The 17,139-nt window shown below is 35.7% G+C and overlaps 1 protein-coding gene across 1 annotated transcript; it reads right to left on the minus strand.

Annotated features, from left to right (window-relative positions):
* Positions 1-12,066: 12,066 nt before the first annotated feature.
* Positions 12,067-12,688, minus strand: LOC113293674 (vegetative cell wall protein gp1-like). Its single transcript, XM_026542233.1, has one exon. The coding sequence runs from the start codon at positions 12,645-12,647 to the stop codon at positions 12,267-12,269; it is 381 nt and encodes a 126-aa protein (XP_026398018.1). The 5' UTR covers positions 12,648-12,688; the 3' UTR covers positions 12,067-12,266.
* Positions 12,689-17,139: the final 4,451 nt, after the last annotated feature.

A 17,139-nucleotide genomic window follows, 5' to 3' on the forward strand; every position in this document is an offset into this window, starting at 1 on the left:
TCGTTCGGCAACCTGATGGTCAACACAATAAATAATCACAACTAGGTAAAAGTAAAGACTCTTAAAGAAGATTGTATATAAAGTTTTTCTCTTTCTCTTCCACAATCAGTATGTATAGAGCAAAGATCTACGTACCTGATTGTGTAAAAGAGTTCTTGGACAATCTCAAAAATAAATATCCAAGATCAATCTAGTCGTATTTGAATTATGAGGATTCAAATTCTAACAAGTATGAAACTTGTAATCTATCTTTCAAGATATGAATTCAACAAGAATAAGTCTTGTTTTTTATCTCAAATAATAAGGACTTAAACTGTCTACGTTGATTACGTACTACCCGCATTATTCATATTATAAATATCAATACTATAATATGCGGATAAGGAAAAACACAAGACAGAAAAAATTTTGTTAACGAGGAAAATTGCACCTGCAGAAAAACCCTGGGACCTCATCCAGCTTTGAACACTACACACTATTAAACCGCTACAGACACTAGCATACTATCATACTAAGTACTGGAATGTAGTTGAGGTCAAATTAATCTTCCAAATAATCCATATGCAGTCATGTTTCGTACGTCTCTTGAACCTCGCAAGAATATACAAACATGATTCCCTTAGTTGACGTCCTTTATGACCCAAGAGTTGTTTCAACCTCAGTGAAGACTTTTGATACATATGTGCCTCTAACAGACAAGCCTATTTGATTTTCCTTTTGTATGTTTCAATCTAGGTTTGGAATTCTATTTGCAGTAGACAAAGTCCAGCAAACCTCACATGGATCCAGAACACTAACACTCTGTTAGAATTGCATCCTAGATCATTAACCACATCTCAAGAACAATCCAAACAAATTAACATGGAGTTTATATATCTATCTTGAGAAATCACAAAGTATGTGACAAAGAGAACTTTGTGATATATATATCTTGATCTAAAGTCTTTGAACTTCAATAACCAGTAGAACAAGATCTGGATACAAGAACTATTAGGTGAAAGAAGTTTGACCCCGCTTCACGAATCCCTAAGTCACGTCTTCAAAGTCGTAACCTAGAATACAGTTCTATAAAGAACCTAGGACAACTCTATCTTTGTAACTAGGTGCACTATGGTGTGATTCTGAATTCGTGCACAATGATACTCCATATCGAAAAGTATTCCTTTGAACTTACAAGCACATATCGATGTTCAATAACACTCAAGATTAAACAATGATCCATAAGACCAAAAAGATTTTGTGAATAATGTTATCTTAGAAATGTCTATGAGAGTTGTAGAAAACGCAAACATAGTCATAGAGAATAGTTTGTGACCTTCTGCTAAACTGGAACAATATAGGTTTGCAAACCTGGTTTGGAATCCTTTGGAAGTTCGCAAAGTCAGATGGCAAGGTTTTGCAAACCTACCTCATTGCCGAACTCATATATAAAGGGTTCGTAAACCGGGTTTGCAAACCTATATAGTATGTAGAATTCAGACTGAATCAGGTAATACATACAAGTATGTATTGAAAATGCGGGGGTCTAACAACCACACCCAACAATTCGTTTGGAAATCTGAGAGGACTTACACCAATATACTTTCTAGAGAATCAACTAAAAAGTCAGACTCAATCTAGAGAATAATATATCACAGAGTTTAATATCTCTAACTCTTAATTCAATCAGCAAATAGAAATCTGCGAGCCCGATTGAATATAAGATGAGTAACTTGAACGGTACCAAAGACCAATGTTCAAGTGTCAATCAATTTAAATCAACAACCCAAGGTCGGATATTCTAATTGATTGAACTTAAGGCACAACCTGTGATATTTCAATTATATAACAAAATATAATGTGGAAAAGAAATAACATGGACACCAACAATTTTGTTAACGAGGAAACCGCAAATGCAGAAAAACCCCGGGACCTAGTCCAGATTGAACACCACACTGTATTAAGCCGCTACAGACTCTAGCCTACTACAAGTTAACTTCGGACTCGAATGTAGTTGAGCCCTAACCAATCACCCACAAAGTAAGGTATAGTCGCGTTCCTTACGCCTCTGAATCCCAGCCAGACTCTACGCACTTGATTCCCTTAGCTGATCTCACCCACAACTAAGAGTTGCTACGTATCAAAGTCGAAGACTTGATAAACAAATATGTCTCACAAGGAAAGGTCTACTGAATAGATAAATCTTTATCCAACATATATACCTACGAGTTTTTGTTCCGTATTTTGATAAATCAAGGTGAACATGAACCAATTGATACGCCGGACTTATATTCCCAAAGAACATCCTAGTAATATCAATCACCTCACAATAATTTTAATCGTATGGTAGTGAAACAAGATATTTTGGAATCACAAAGAATGAGACGAAGAGCCTTGTGACTACTTTTTATCTTACCTATCGGAAATTAAATCTCGATCCAGCAAATCTTAGAGAAGACAGTACTCAATACGATAGAACAAAGTAAGATAAGAACACCCAACTACAGAGAAAATAGTTGGGTCTGGCTTCAGAATCCCAATGAAGTCTTTAAGTCGTAAACCTATAATGGTTTTAGGAAAAACCTAAGCAGGCTTTTATTAAGCAGGAAAACAATTAACTAACAAATTCGTTACCTCATATTCCGCATCCTCTTCTCCCAAGAAAGATATATCATTAAGCGCAAGTTCAAGTTAGAATTCTCCCCCGGTATGTTGTCATTCTCTTGCAAGAACAAAAGAAAAACAACAAAGAGCTACCTTTATCAGAGAAAGGTTGAATCGGCTCTAACTAATGCGTGCCAATAGCAAAAGTTGAAAACCCGAAACATATATGTTTATGCTAAACACGACTCATGTATACACAAATTGATTCAACACATTGTGACTTTTTACATATGAGTCTCAATCGGAACACCTTATGAACCTTTGATAAAGCCTACCAACATGGGCTAGAACTTAATCCCGCTAAATCAAAAAGTCACACAAACCATAAGGGTTCACATCATATGAGATTGAATATTAAGGTTATGAAAACCGAAATCATACATCCCATAAACCAAAAACACATAACAATAATATAGACATTCAACAGGCTATGTAATCGGAAACTATCAGAAAAATTATAAAATAATAATTTTATTCATAAATAATTGATAGCTTTATTCAAAAATATACCTTATACAATAATCGAAATAAATGAAAAACCGATGTTTATTTTCTTGGATGAATCTTTAAACAGTATCTCAAAGATCATCTTCAATCTCCTCAAATTTCTCAGGATCTTCATCAACAACATCTCAACTGATTTCCCGGATTCTGCACATAGTACCTTGATTACGTTCACAGTCTAAAGCATTAACCTTTCGATTAACATTACGAGCGTACTCCCTATTACCGATCCCAAGTTTAATCATCTTTCTTTGGTTACAGATAACAGTTCTTAGTAATGTTGTCTGTCTGTGATGTGTTTCAATAGTACTGAGGAGGAATTGATGTGGATTGAGAATATCAATCTTAGCATCCACACTGTTTTGGACAAGAAGATTAGTCAAATCTTCCTTTTCTTTTCCTTTATCCTCACAACAAGATTCCTTGAAGGAATCTACAAGATTAATAGTTTCCTTTAAAGCCATTCCGCTCAATGCTTTTAGGATCTTAGCTTGAGATCTGGTTTGAGGATGCATCCTTTAGTATAAGTTCTCAAACAGAATGAGTACATATACAGGAGAATTTCAACACATACCAAACATAGGTATCAACCTTAAATAAATAATTCTGACAAGATTTGAAAAGATTTTCGCATCTTATGTGTTGTCGAATCACAAAGATTCTTTGAAAAGAATCAATCTTCTAGATCATTGTCAAACACTTTAGACAAGAAAACTTATCATGTTTACACAAGTTGTTGTAAGACAACTTTTATACACATGAGGACTAATAATTAAGTATCTTCAGGTAGATTGTGTATTCTCTCTATGTTGAATAAGAGATATTTAACAGGATACAAGATCCCCAGATACTTGTGCTTCCTTACATCAAACAATTAGGCATTGTAAGGATGCACTTTCCAACACATTTAAGTGTTAGGGTGAGAAGAACCTTCCTCACCGAGTATCATTGAAGTAACATCTTCCTTCCTATCTTTAGGGACATGATCTTGTGCCCTTGTGTGGGTTTCGAATTCATCTTTTTTTCAGGAATATTGCGTGATGTTATATCCTTGATTACAGTTTGATCCCAGGATGATATATTCTTTGTATTCGAACCCGTGTAATCTTGATCTGCCATTAAACAGATTGCAGATGTCTTTTGTCAAGACATTCTATATGTCCCCTCAAGGTGTCTATTCCTTCTTGAAAATGCTTTTCTAAACACTTATCAAGGTATACCTTTCGACATGTCATCTGTAAGAAGATTATTCCTTATTTGTGAATGTTCCAGTGATTGTGTAAGATATTCACACTCTGAGGTTTGCTGATGTACTTTGTCGCACATAACCAATTTTTGTTCCAAATAATCAGCTAGATTATTTTGAAGACTGAGTGTTTCTCGTTTTCCTTCACAGATTCTTACATTTAATCGAACAATAAGTTCTAGGACATCATCCAGGCTATCAATGGTCTTTCATGCTTCTGAATAGGTTTCAACATGCTTGAAAACCCTTTCTAACATTTTACGAAATTCAGAATTTGGGCAGGATAGTGAATCAAAGCTCTTCTTTCTTTCTGGAATAGAAACAGAAGATTTTTCACCAATGATTGGAGTCGGATCCAAAACATGTCCCTTTAGTTTTGGATACATTCTTTCCTGATCATGATCAAGTTACCAGTCTTAGACTTTCTTCTTGATTTTTGAAAAGACTTACGAGACCAATTACCATTGACCTTTTCTGAGACCTTATTCTCAACATCTTGATGTACTTTAACCGAGTCCTTTATAAGTTTATCTTTGCTTTTCTTATTTTGACTCATTTCTTATAGGTTGGATCGCACCAAACACAGATTGTTAGATCTTTTCGTGTTTTCCTGCTCTGATACCAATTGAAAAGACGAGTGATACGGTACGTATGTTGGCAAGTCTCCTATATTCCAAGATTTGGCTAAATCTTGGATATCTCTTAATTTTAGTACTTTAATTATTAGGATAATTAGTTTCTTTCTTTGAATTATCTTGTTTTTATGAGAACAATATATTCTCTAGGCTAATTTAGGAACGTTCTAGAATGTAGGGTTTATGTTTGCAGGCTATAAATAGTCTTTTCTATTATCATTGTATTTTAGCTTGCGAGCTCGTTTAATGAAAATACCATTTGGGTTAAAACCAGTTTATTCTCTTTGAGAGATTGATCATTATTGATCGTTATTCGTCACTTTGCTCCTGGATTGGAGTTGTTTATCATTATTGGGTCCTATTTACCGGAGTGGATTCTCCGTGTGTCGGTTTGTTTTTAAATCGTTTCCGCTGTGCCGTATCAGGTGCTACCAGAGCAGGCTTTTCCTGTGATGTTCATCTGTGAGTTTTGCCTGAAAGGATCGATTGAGGAGTCTCGTGATATCTAGGTTATTTATCAAAAAAAAAAAAAAAAAAAAAGGAAGAAGAAGAAAAAAAGATCTATTGATTGTTCATCCGCGTACCTCAGTTTTGATACGTATCTCCTTCATCTTTATTTACTGTTGTGTCACGTCAATTTGTGAAACTCTAGGGTTGTAGAGTTGTGTGTGTGGGATAGACTTTCTGTTTAGAAGAGGATAAGTTGATTGGGTTTCTTCGGTTACTACTTAACTTGAGTCCAACCCATTAATTATTACTCTATTGTTCTTATATTTCATAAGCCCATTTCTTTTCGTATAATACAATGAGGTTACAGTGAACATTAGTTCCACCAAGACTAGTTTTCAAACCTTTCCTTAACCAATCGGTGCCTAGGCGAGGAACTTAATATATATGCAAGAGTCAAGATGCAGGAACATAACTATACTTTTCGTGGTCGATACATACTTCAAAAGAGGCTGTGGGATTTTGTTATCGATGGTGATTGTGAACAAAATTTGATTTCCATTAAAATGGTGGAAGCTTTGGCTTATGAGATGGACTGGTATCCCATACCGGACCAGATTAAATGGGTGACCAACGACGAAGGCATGGTCACTTGTTTGGGTGTTTGCAAAATCCCTATAGCAATCGGTAAGTGTTACTCCGACACAATATTTTGTGAAATAGTTGATATTGACGTTTGTGATGTGGTGTTGGGTGCTTTGTGGTTGTTTGACGTTCGAGCAAGTTGTCATGACAACATTTGTGAATTTGTATGGGGAACAACCAAAGTCAAATTAATGCCTGGAAAACGACCACCAGAAAAGTCGAAAGAAACGTCTTTAGAAAGTTCACTTTATACAACAGATGAGGCTGAGTTGAAAAACAATCTTGGTGGAGTTGAACAGAACAATATTAATGATGTCCAGGTAATTAATCAAGTGACCGTGGGCAATGAGATGCTTAAGGTTAGTCCTTCCGGGATGAATGCAGCTGTAGTGGTAGTTTCCCAAAGCACTTATGAACACCCGTTTACCAAGTTTTATGATGGTACTTCCAACTCTTATGGACACCGGAGGGACAGTGCTTGGAAGATATCGTGGGAGTTTCTACATTGCAGTGGAGAGAGCAAGCGACATTGGTTGACGAGTTTTTACATGCATAAAATGAAGAATGTAAAGTCGAGACTATTTTCTGAACGGCTAGTGATTCTGATGCATGATTCAAGATCGACTTGTGCCACCAGTGGTAGTGCCAAGGTTCTTTCTTCGACTTGTCATTTTCAATATAAATTCGAGACGAGTTTCGTCGCAGTAGGGGAGCCTGATATGGGACGTATGCTGGCAAGTCTCCTATATTCCAAGATTTGGCTAAATCTTGGATATCTCTTAATTTTAGTACTTTATTATTAGGATAATTAGTTTCTTTCTTTGAAGTATATTGTTTTTATGAGAACGATATATTCTCTAGGCTAATTTAGGAACGTTCTAGAATGTAGGGTTTATGTTTGCAGGCTATAAATAGCCTTTTCTATTATCATTGTATTTTAGCTTGCGAGCTCGTTTAATGAAAATACCATTTGGGCTAAAACCAGTTTATTCTCTTTGAGAGATTGATCATTATTGATCGTTATTCGTCACTTTGCTCCTGGATTGGAGTTGTTTATCATTATTGGGTCCTATTTACCGGAGTGGATTCTCCGCGTGTCGGTTTGTTTTTAAATCGTTTCCGTTGTGCCGTATCAACGAGGGTACCCAAATACACCACAATCTTTAAAATACCCACCTATAAGTCCTCTTACCGAAAGTGATTGTCTATGGACTAAGTCGAGACAATACGATAAATCGGTGTTCACACTTTATGTGATCGTATATGGATATGAGATCGAGACAATACAACAATCAAAGTGTGATTACTTGATAATAGGTTCGGACTTAACCAAACTCTATAGGATCATTATCAAGTAATACGGAATTAACGTTTATGTAATTTACTTTAAATTATAATAACAACAATTATAATTGCGGAAAATAAAAGTAAACGACACAACAAGATTTTGTTAACGAGGAAACCGCAAACGCAGAAAAACCCCGGGAGCTAGTCCAGAATTGAATACTCTCATAATTAAGCCGTTATACAAAATCTAAACCAACTTCGTATAGTTGAGACCAAGCAACTAAACCTAGTTCACTTAGTTTCTTCAGTATCCCTGCGCTTCCGACATTCAATAAGTGCACGCACTGGAACAATTCCTTTGGATCGTATTCCAAACAGTAAAGGAACAACAAATCTGTTTGGTAACAACTCTATTGATTCTTTCCAGATAAAGATATCTCAAGTCGTATGCAAAGGCTCTTCCGTTTAAAATAATAAACTCCTTTGCCAGGTTAGATCAATCTATCCAACAACTACCGAAGTAGCAGAGTTTAGATTTGCAACCAATCAATATAGAATCTAACAAGAGACTATAAAGCGATGTCGATCTCACGCAACTAATCAATCGAATGAATCCGATTCTAGTTGGATCCTAGCCGATCAAGGTTTGTGCTACACAAAGATATGAGAAAACAATAAGAAATCTTCTTTGTCTTCAAATCTTCTTTAATCTACAATTAGACCTGCACAACACCACTTGAATCTCTTGTGATCAATCATGCACAGAACGGAGTCTGTTAACAATGGATTATCATAAGATGTCTTTAGATCTACAAACAATTCTAAAGATCTCGTCGACACTTCGATCTAATTTGAGTGAATCTTATATCAGAAGAGAAGATTCTCAAGAATAAACAAACTAGGTGCAATCACATTTCAACAATCGTTAGTCAATCAAATCAATCGAAAACTAATAAACTACAATTATTTAATTTCCCACCAACGGTACTTGTAGAGCTTCTGGATCCTACAAAAGTCTTTAAACGAGCGGTCATAAGAGATTTCGCCTAATTAGGGTACTTTCCTCTCCGGATAGACGGCTCCACCAGAAACAACAAAAAGATGAAGTTTGCATGGCTCTTAGGATAGTTTTCAAGAGATACAAACTTAGGTATTTGTAGACCAAGGATGTTTGGACACCAAGGAATTTCCAAAACCGAATATTCTCAAGATATGCAATAAATGCCCAAAATCGGTTTTCATAATTCCTGGAAATGCTTTGTCCAACATTTCCGAAATCTCTCAATAGAAATCTCCAATCAGTAAATGCACATTACTAATTTTTATTTTCTAGAGATATGCATTTAATTGTTGGTAATTAAAGCATATAAAACTAACAACCTTAATTAAAAGATTCTTAATTTATTTCTGATCGGGATCTCCTTGAGTTATTGAGGAATATCTTTGAACAATAAAAGATAAGAGTTATTGTTCATGTTCAAAGTATGTTGACATCTTTTATTTGTAAATCCTCTTTCATATTTACAATCTTGGAATCGATTATACCACACTTCCAAACAAGTTTAGAATTGGTTCATCTGTATTCCAAGACAACTATGTGATTGATCAATTATAAAATCACAATTATGGGTTCAATCGGTTCTACCAATCACAAAGATCGGTTTCACCTTAATATGGAATACTTGTGATCGAACACACAAGTTACCAGGATGGATTATGTCAATTACCAGTATCGGTTACCATATACTCATGGTATTGCTTGTAATCGGTCACACCAGTCACTAGGATCGGTTACACCAATTACTAGGACCGGTTACACCAGTTACAAGGATGGACTACACAATTCTTTTGTGATCGGTCACATCAATATACTAGGATCGGTCACACCAATTACAAATATCAATCATACCATCTTAGGTGATTACTTAGGATCGGTTACACTAATTAATAAAAACTAGTCATATCAAATCATAAGTCAGGCACTGTGATTAGTTATACCAAGATACACAACTAGTTATGATCGGTTATACTAACTCACATATATTGATAATCCAAAGATATGCAATGAATAACAATACCAATAAGCCTGGGGATTTCCCTTTCGATTCATAAAACAAGTTCATGAATGTACTTCCTTTAAACAAATGTAAACATTGTTTCCTAGGATGAAATATTTACCTTTACCCTTACACATAACCACAATAGCATTCATACGATTATGTCCATGTCATATATACGAAGTTCAAAAGTTAAGCATTATACTTTGTATTCTAATTCCTTAACACTATGATCATATGATCATGTCTCACTACTAGGGTATAATAATCATTCACAGCTTCTCAGTTATGTTTTCAATATAACACGAATTGAAAGATACGTTAGGAAAGAAACAGTTCAAGTCAATATTACTAACCTCAAGAGGAAGGATGATGTCGTCGTTATAGCTCGTTACTTCTTCACATTCTTCAGGTCTTCGAGTAATACTTGTATGTCTCATAATCCTAGACTTTCTAGTCTAACCTATACGAAGTTGTCTCTAGTTTATAATAGTGACTCTTAGATGAGTTTTGGTTCACTAAAATATGACGACCAAACTTGACATACCAACGCTTGGTGGGTTCAACCGAGCTATGCTCTAACAATAACTGCAATGGGTAATTACCCAGTACCGGACAGAAACCAGACTTGTTTTACCAGTACAGGTACAATTACTCAAACCAAAGGACTGGTCAGTAGGAGGTAGGGGTGAGCATGGGCCGGTTTTCACCTCATCCGCATCCAATCCAGTACATTACGGATTTTAAATTTGGTATCCGCATCCAATCCAACATCAGGGCCGGGCCTGATAGGGAAGCAGGCAAAGTGGAGCTTGCAGGCAACAAAAGCCCAGGGGCAACAAAAAGCCTTGTGATAATCGGGGGTTTTTATTAAAAAAACTTTTTTGGACTGAATTGTTAGTTACATTAAATTGAAGGGTTTAAAACAAATTATCTGAATAATTGAACTTTGAGAAGAAGCGTCTTTTAGTTTCTTTTCATCTCGTTCTTTCCTCTTCACCTTTACGGCTCTACTGCCCCCATTCTTCCCAGATCACGGCGCACTAAAGTTTTCTTTTTTGTTTTCATTTCTTTTTCTTACAAAACCCATTAAAACAATCAATTGGAAGTCTGAAATCTGGATTGATGCCTTAATTGAACGTTTCTACAAGGATAAAAGGTATTGTTGCTTCTTTCTTTTTTTTGCCCTAATTTTTTTTCCCCTAATTTATGTTTCTATTGTGAATTGACCTCTTGATGATTGATTTATTTCTGTAATTCATGGTAATTATGATGTTGTCAATCTTTAATTTGATTAAACGATATTTAATTCATAGTAATTATGTGTTGATCTTTTAGGTATATTCATATATATTTAAGTGTTGATCTTAATGGATGTCAAGGTGTGATTGTATGTGTTCAATATTCATTGAAGATGTTGCTAATTCGTTGCAGGTATGTCTCCACTAAAGAGAAAACAACAATCAGGATCTCATAACTGGAAGAGGTATAAGAAGAGAAATGAGTTACTAGAGCTACTGAACCAATATTGGCAGAAGATGTAAATGTGAGTGAAGTGAATATGAATGTGAATGATGATATTGCAGGCATTGAGGAGAATGTGAATGATGATGATATTGCAGGCATTGATGATATTGCAAACAATTTAAATGTTGACCAAAATGGAAACTTAAATGGTGTTAGTGATGATGCAAATGTCAATGGTATGGTTGGAGATGGGGGCAATGCAAGTGAAGCAAATGAGAATAGCAATGGTGTGAATTTGAATCAAGATGTAAGTGACAGTGAAATGCATGCTAATCTATTGAAATAGCCATAGCCGAAAAGATAGATTATAAGTTGATTATTAGAGAGTTTGCGTCTAAGAATACTCGTCGGGTAAAGACATTAAAAAAAGCTTTGTAGGTTTTCATTTTATTTATTTATATTAGAGACAATTGATGATCTTTATTAGTTGAATTTGCGTAGAAAAAAAAATTGGGGACAAAAAAAACGAAGTTCACTTCGGGGCAAATTTTCCTTAGGAACGGCCCTGCCAACATCCAATGGATGCATGGATGGACGGATTGGATACGGATAATCCAATGGATCTGTTTTAGTTAAAATTAAAATTTATAATAAAGAAAATATAAAGCCAACACAAATGACTCCTTATAAAACCTACATATCCTATATCCTATATATGTATACAAATATAAAAATGTCATGTACAACACCCCAAGCAAATACCTTAAGAATTCCTAAATGATCCATAGTATTTTCTAGAACTATATAAATTCCAATAAATTAACGGATATGGATGTCCAACGGATTTTAAGGTTACATCCGAGCCCGATCCGTAATCCATTGGATTTCAAAAATTACATCCGCATCCAACCCATTAACGAATGGTCCGGGCATCCATCCGCAAAAAAACGGTTGATCTCGGTTAAATTTGCGGATTACGGTCGGAATGCTCACCCTTACTAGGAGGCACAAGTACCGGGTTCATAAAAGTCCATACTGTACCGGCCCATATGCAGCCCTAAACCACCTAAATTTTTTTGAAGCAAAACCTATGAAAGATGTCAGCGGTTAACCACATTAGATAATGATAGATTAATTAAGACACCAACAAACGTAAACATTTTTATTCGCGAACCTCAAAAAAGATGGTACATATGGCATACAATAATTGCATCGGAAAATAACAAACAATGAAATCGAAAAGAAAACTAAAAATCATCTTCGTCTCCCTCCATAAATTTATGACCGAGATTCAATAAAATATAACAAGTATATAAGCACAAGTTGTAATTGCAATTAAGCAAAGATTAGTCCAGCTCCAAGCAATGCGAGCATAGAAGTCAAGCTACTTATTCCCTGAACAACTGTTCCGGAGTTGTCAGAATCGGCTGAATCACTAACTGGTGACGGTGATGGTCCAGATGGCAAAGCAATGACAGATGGCGTGGGAGAGGGAGATGGAGTTGGAGCCATTGTTGGTGGAGCTTGTGGGGAGATTGTTGGTGCGCTCATTGGGGTTGGAACGACTGGGGATGGTGATGGAGTCGGTGGGGTGTCAACCGACATAGGCGCTGGGGAAGGCGCTGGGGAAGGTGAAGGTGAAGGTGCTTGTGCAATGCACATGGCAATCAGAGCGAAGGAGACAGTTAGAGCGAAGATGGATCGTGTAACAGCCATGATCAAGCTCTAATATGATTCCTATGTATGACGGATCAGTGAGAGAATAGAATTGTAGGAATGAGATGAAAAGATCTAAGGCAGGCTTTATTTATAATGGAGTGTCAGGGTTAACATTCTCAACTTACAGGGCAGCAGGCTCTTATGCGCGTGGTACTGGTAGTGGCGGCCCTCAACTTTTACATAATCGTGCTGACCTTGAACATATGTATGTTCATATAAAGAAATTTTGAACTTTATATGAGAGCTACAAGAATCGTTGAATTCCATAGAATAAATTTTAAAAAAATATTACAATCGGGCACGTCTAAAGCTAGCATCATAAATGTGCAACGAACTAATTAAAGTGTTCACCTTCTTCCTTGTTGAGTTATATTTCCTTTTGATTTTTAGAGCTGTGGGATTCAAGGGAAAGTCGAGGCGATTTTTCTCGCGACGTTGACAAAGTCAACTTCGATCTCTTCTTCAATCTCTGGATCATTTCTGGAACTCTATTTCAATTAAATCCTTTGATTTTATGAATTACTGGTAATTGTTGATCTTTTAGTTTTTTTATCTGGTTCCTTCTCGATCTATGATTTAGGTTCCCTATCTCGTTATTTTGACCTAATAATTTCAATTAGAAATTTTTTGGTTTCTCTGATTTCTTTCTCGTTTAATCTCTTTTAATCCTTGATGCAAATAATTTATTGATTGATTCTATTATTGCTCTTTCTAATCTCTGCAACTCAGTTGCTTTTCACGAGTTTTCTCTTTGTTCTTTTTATTAGGTCATGAGCTAATGGAGGTGCAGTCATAGAGTTTTCTGAATAACATCATAAGGTTCGATTTCTTTAGAGATATGGGCAGTGGTGGGGCTCGTAATTTGGGGTTTATTTCGAAGTATTTTGTTTAGGCTTTATTCCTGTATGCACTGTAGTTTTTCATTATTGGCTTTGGAATTTGAGAGCATATCTTGCTATGGATTGGATTATACTATAGCTATTTCTCTCAAGGATTTGGGGGTAATGAGATCCTACTCTTGTAGGGATTAGAACAAGTCTCTGGTTTTTGTTTTTTGAGTTCCTTTTCTGTTAGGGTTTGCTAGTATTGATGATATATCATTCAAGGTTTTGGGGGGTTTTGAGATACTATTACTGTTGGGATTAGTATATGTATCTTATAGAATAATGAATAATGAAGAATATTTTATCTTTAAGCCATTGAAGCTCTTTAAACTCTCTCTCTCTCTTGCTGTTGTGAGTTAAATATGCTTTTGCATGGTGTAGTCTTTTCTTAATGATGGTATTAGTGATAAGTTTTGGAATTTATGAAGTTATTCTCTCTGCTATTTTTCACTGCAATTACTTGTGGTTATCTAAAGTTTTGTTTCTCTTCATCAAAAGCTGTGAAATGAATATTCTTTCACTTAGAGATAATTTTTTATTAAAAGATATTAGTTATTTTTTAATCTGGACACTAATTCTCACTGAGTAAAGGTGGTTGTCTCAGATGAATGCTTACACTTGGAAATTTTGGTTATCCAATTTAGTTGTTCTTTGATTCTCAGTAAACTGTGAATATTCATTGCAGTCTCTTCACATCCTGTTATCAGTTGTTAATTCATGTTGGGCGTGATGGTTATCATAATGACAGGTCTTTCATCTTCCATTTCCAAGACAGTGTCTTAATGCAGAGTCTTAATGCAATGTCTCTAGTAACCTATCTATTTATACCTTAGTCTCTCAATTTTTTGATTATGCAGTTTTTATCTTTCTGATTATCTTCATAGTTATCACTTTCTCTTACTGAAATGGCATTTGCTGCTGAACAAGTTAAAGTTTTAGATTTAGATGAAGATGTTGAAGAATTTCCTCATCTTTTTGCTGCTCTGCTTTGTGATAATACTAGAAGCTACTACAAAACTTCTGTGAAGCACAACCTTAATATGATCTGGCCAATTAACTCTGCTGATTTTAAGCTTGCAAAACCCTTAATGCAAGGAATGCCTTATTATAATCTTTTTGCAGTCATGTTTAAGAGTAGTCAGGATAGGGATATTGCTTTCTCTGCTCGTCCTACCTTAGTATTTGGTCAGCTTTTTGCAGTTCAGCCTTTGAACAAGCTGGAGGATATTTTTGATCTGGTATGGGAGAAAACACTTATGCCAGTGCAAGTTACTATTCCTTCTGATCTGGTTAACCAAGGAAGGCAGAGAGAAGTCATGGACCAGATTGGTGTCTTTGTCAATGCTGAATCTGTTGTTGGTAACAGGTCTGAAGTTAAGTTGATGGTTCCTATCAACTCACCTTTGACTAGAAAGGTTGTTATTAATACTCCTAGGAAGACTTTTTATATGTATGTTTTTTATCCTCGTCTTCCTTTCCGTGCTTGCAAGCGCTGTTTTGTTCTAATCCATGATGAAGCTAGATGTCGACAAATAGAAGCACAAATCTTCGTCAGAGCTCTGCCAGCTCATACTGCTAGAGTTACTCATATTGTTGTATTTGGTGTGGGCTCAGCAAATATCAGAGCTTCTCATACTTCTGTTGCAGATGTTGTTTCTAGTTCTGACTCAAAGCCCACTGTTTTTTCTGTAAGTCTTCAACCTTATCGGGCATTAGGTAATAGAAGCTCAGCTTTCTCCTCTCTATCTTTTTCTTCTGCAAGGCCTTCGGACGCTCCATTAATCATTAGAGAACCGACTAGCAATGTGCCTTCTTCTCCTCATCCTACTCTTTTGCCCGAGCTTCCCATCTTGTCGCCTTTTGATAGAAAAAGTAAGAGGCCGAGGACTGATTTTGAAATTAATCCTTTTGCTTTCATGCCTACACCTCATTGGCAACCTGTGTCTTTTGTGCCTCATTTTACTCCGCCTACTGATGTGTTTTTTAATGTGGGGTCTGTTGGAGATTCTTCCTCGACGGGTGCTATTAATGGGAATATGTTTTGGTCCTCTTCATGTTCTTCCTTCTCTAAGACTATTGTATCGCCATTGGGTTGTTCTTAGGGTTTTACTTTTAATGCTTCTTCGGAATTAAGTTTCGCCTCTGCTTCCTTTGGTTCTTTTATGCCTGACAATGAAAACTTGAGTGAGAATGGTCTTTTTGGGTCTAATGTGGGTGTTAATGAAGCTGTTATCCTTGAGCCTATGCCTATATCTGCTCTCCCGCCTGAACCAGAGGTCTCTGATGAAGAATTTGAGAGGGAGATTGACCTTATGATGTTGGATGAAGACCCTATGGCAGCAGATGCCTCTAATGCTCATGACCATGTAAGTCTCTCTAATACTCGTAGTTTTACTTTATAGCTTAAGTGTCTTTCTGGTTATTTGATAACTTTTCGCTTGCTTTTTGTTCTATTTCTTTTCTCTGCCATTTTGTCTGGTTATTATTCTGTTTTTACTTGTCTGTTTTTCATCATGAAGTTTTTAAGTTGGAACATTAATGGGTGTTGCTCTGATAAGAAATTGAGGCATTTATTATCCCTTTTTAGAAAGTTTAAGTTCGATAGTATCTGCTTGCTTGAAACTATGGTTGATGCTGACATTGTTAGAAAATACATGCATCATCTTCCCTTTGATTCTTGGGTAATTATTCCTGTTGTTGGTAAGTCTGGGGGATTGGCCTTTGGGTATTTTGAAAAATCGAATATTGAAGTCTTAGGTTTTTCTTTGAATATGGTTCATATTTTGTGTGATGTTTCGCCTGTCATCAAGAATTGTGTGGTTACCTTCATTTATGGTTCTCTAAATTTATTCGGCATCAGAAATCAGTGGAATTTTCTTAGTGATATGAATGATAACAACAACAATCCTTGGCTTTTACTAGGTGATTTTAATTTCATTTCGCATTCTTCGGAAAAACAAGGAGGTAATCCTAATAGTTCTTTTGTGCCCAATTCTGTTAGAGATAAGCTATTAAGTCTGAATATGAATGAAGTTTTTTTCTATGGTAATCCCTTTACTTGGTGCAATAGAAGATTTAAAAATCCGAATGAATTAATTTTTGAAAAGTTAGATAGGGCTTTCATGAATGATAAATGGGTCATTGTCCTTCCTCAAACTAGAGTCACTAATCTAGGAAGAATATACTCTGATCACTGTCTAGTCCTGGTTAAATGTTTTCATTGTGAGAGAAATGTATATATCCCTTTTAAGTTCTTCAAGTGTTGGCAGCTGAACCCTGAGTTCAAGGACATCTTATATTTTTCTTGGAATAAGCGATTTCATGGTTCTCCTACTTTTGTTGTGGTTAATAAGCTTAAGAATGTTAAATTTGATTTGAGTAATTGGAATGTTAACTCCTTTGGTCATATCAAAACTACTATCGGTAGACTTAATACTGAATTAGAAAAACTTCAGATGTTGCCTTACTCGCCTCAGATTGGAGAGTATATTTTGAATTATTCTAAACAGTTGGACTATTGGTATGAAATTGAACATAGCTTTTATCAGCAGAAATCTAGGATAGATTATTTTACTCAGTATGATAGGAACACTAGTTTTTTCCAT

The sequence above is a fragment of the Papaver somniferum genome, chromosome 7 (assembly GCF_003573695.1).
Source record: "Papaver somniferum cultivar HN1 chromosome 7, ASM357369v1, whole genome shotgun sequence".
In the NCBI taxonomy this organism is placed as follows: domain Eukaryota; kingdom Viridiplantae; phylum Streptophyta; class Magnoliopsida; order Ranunculales; family Papaveraceae; genus Papaver; species Papaver somniferum.

Bases quoted from the DNA above. Each gene is read 5' to 3' on its own strand.
- LOC113293674 (XM_026542233.1), bottom strand. From the start codon at position 12,647: ATGGCTGTTACACGATCCATCTTCGCTCTAACTGTCTCCTTCGCTCTG.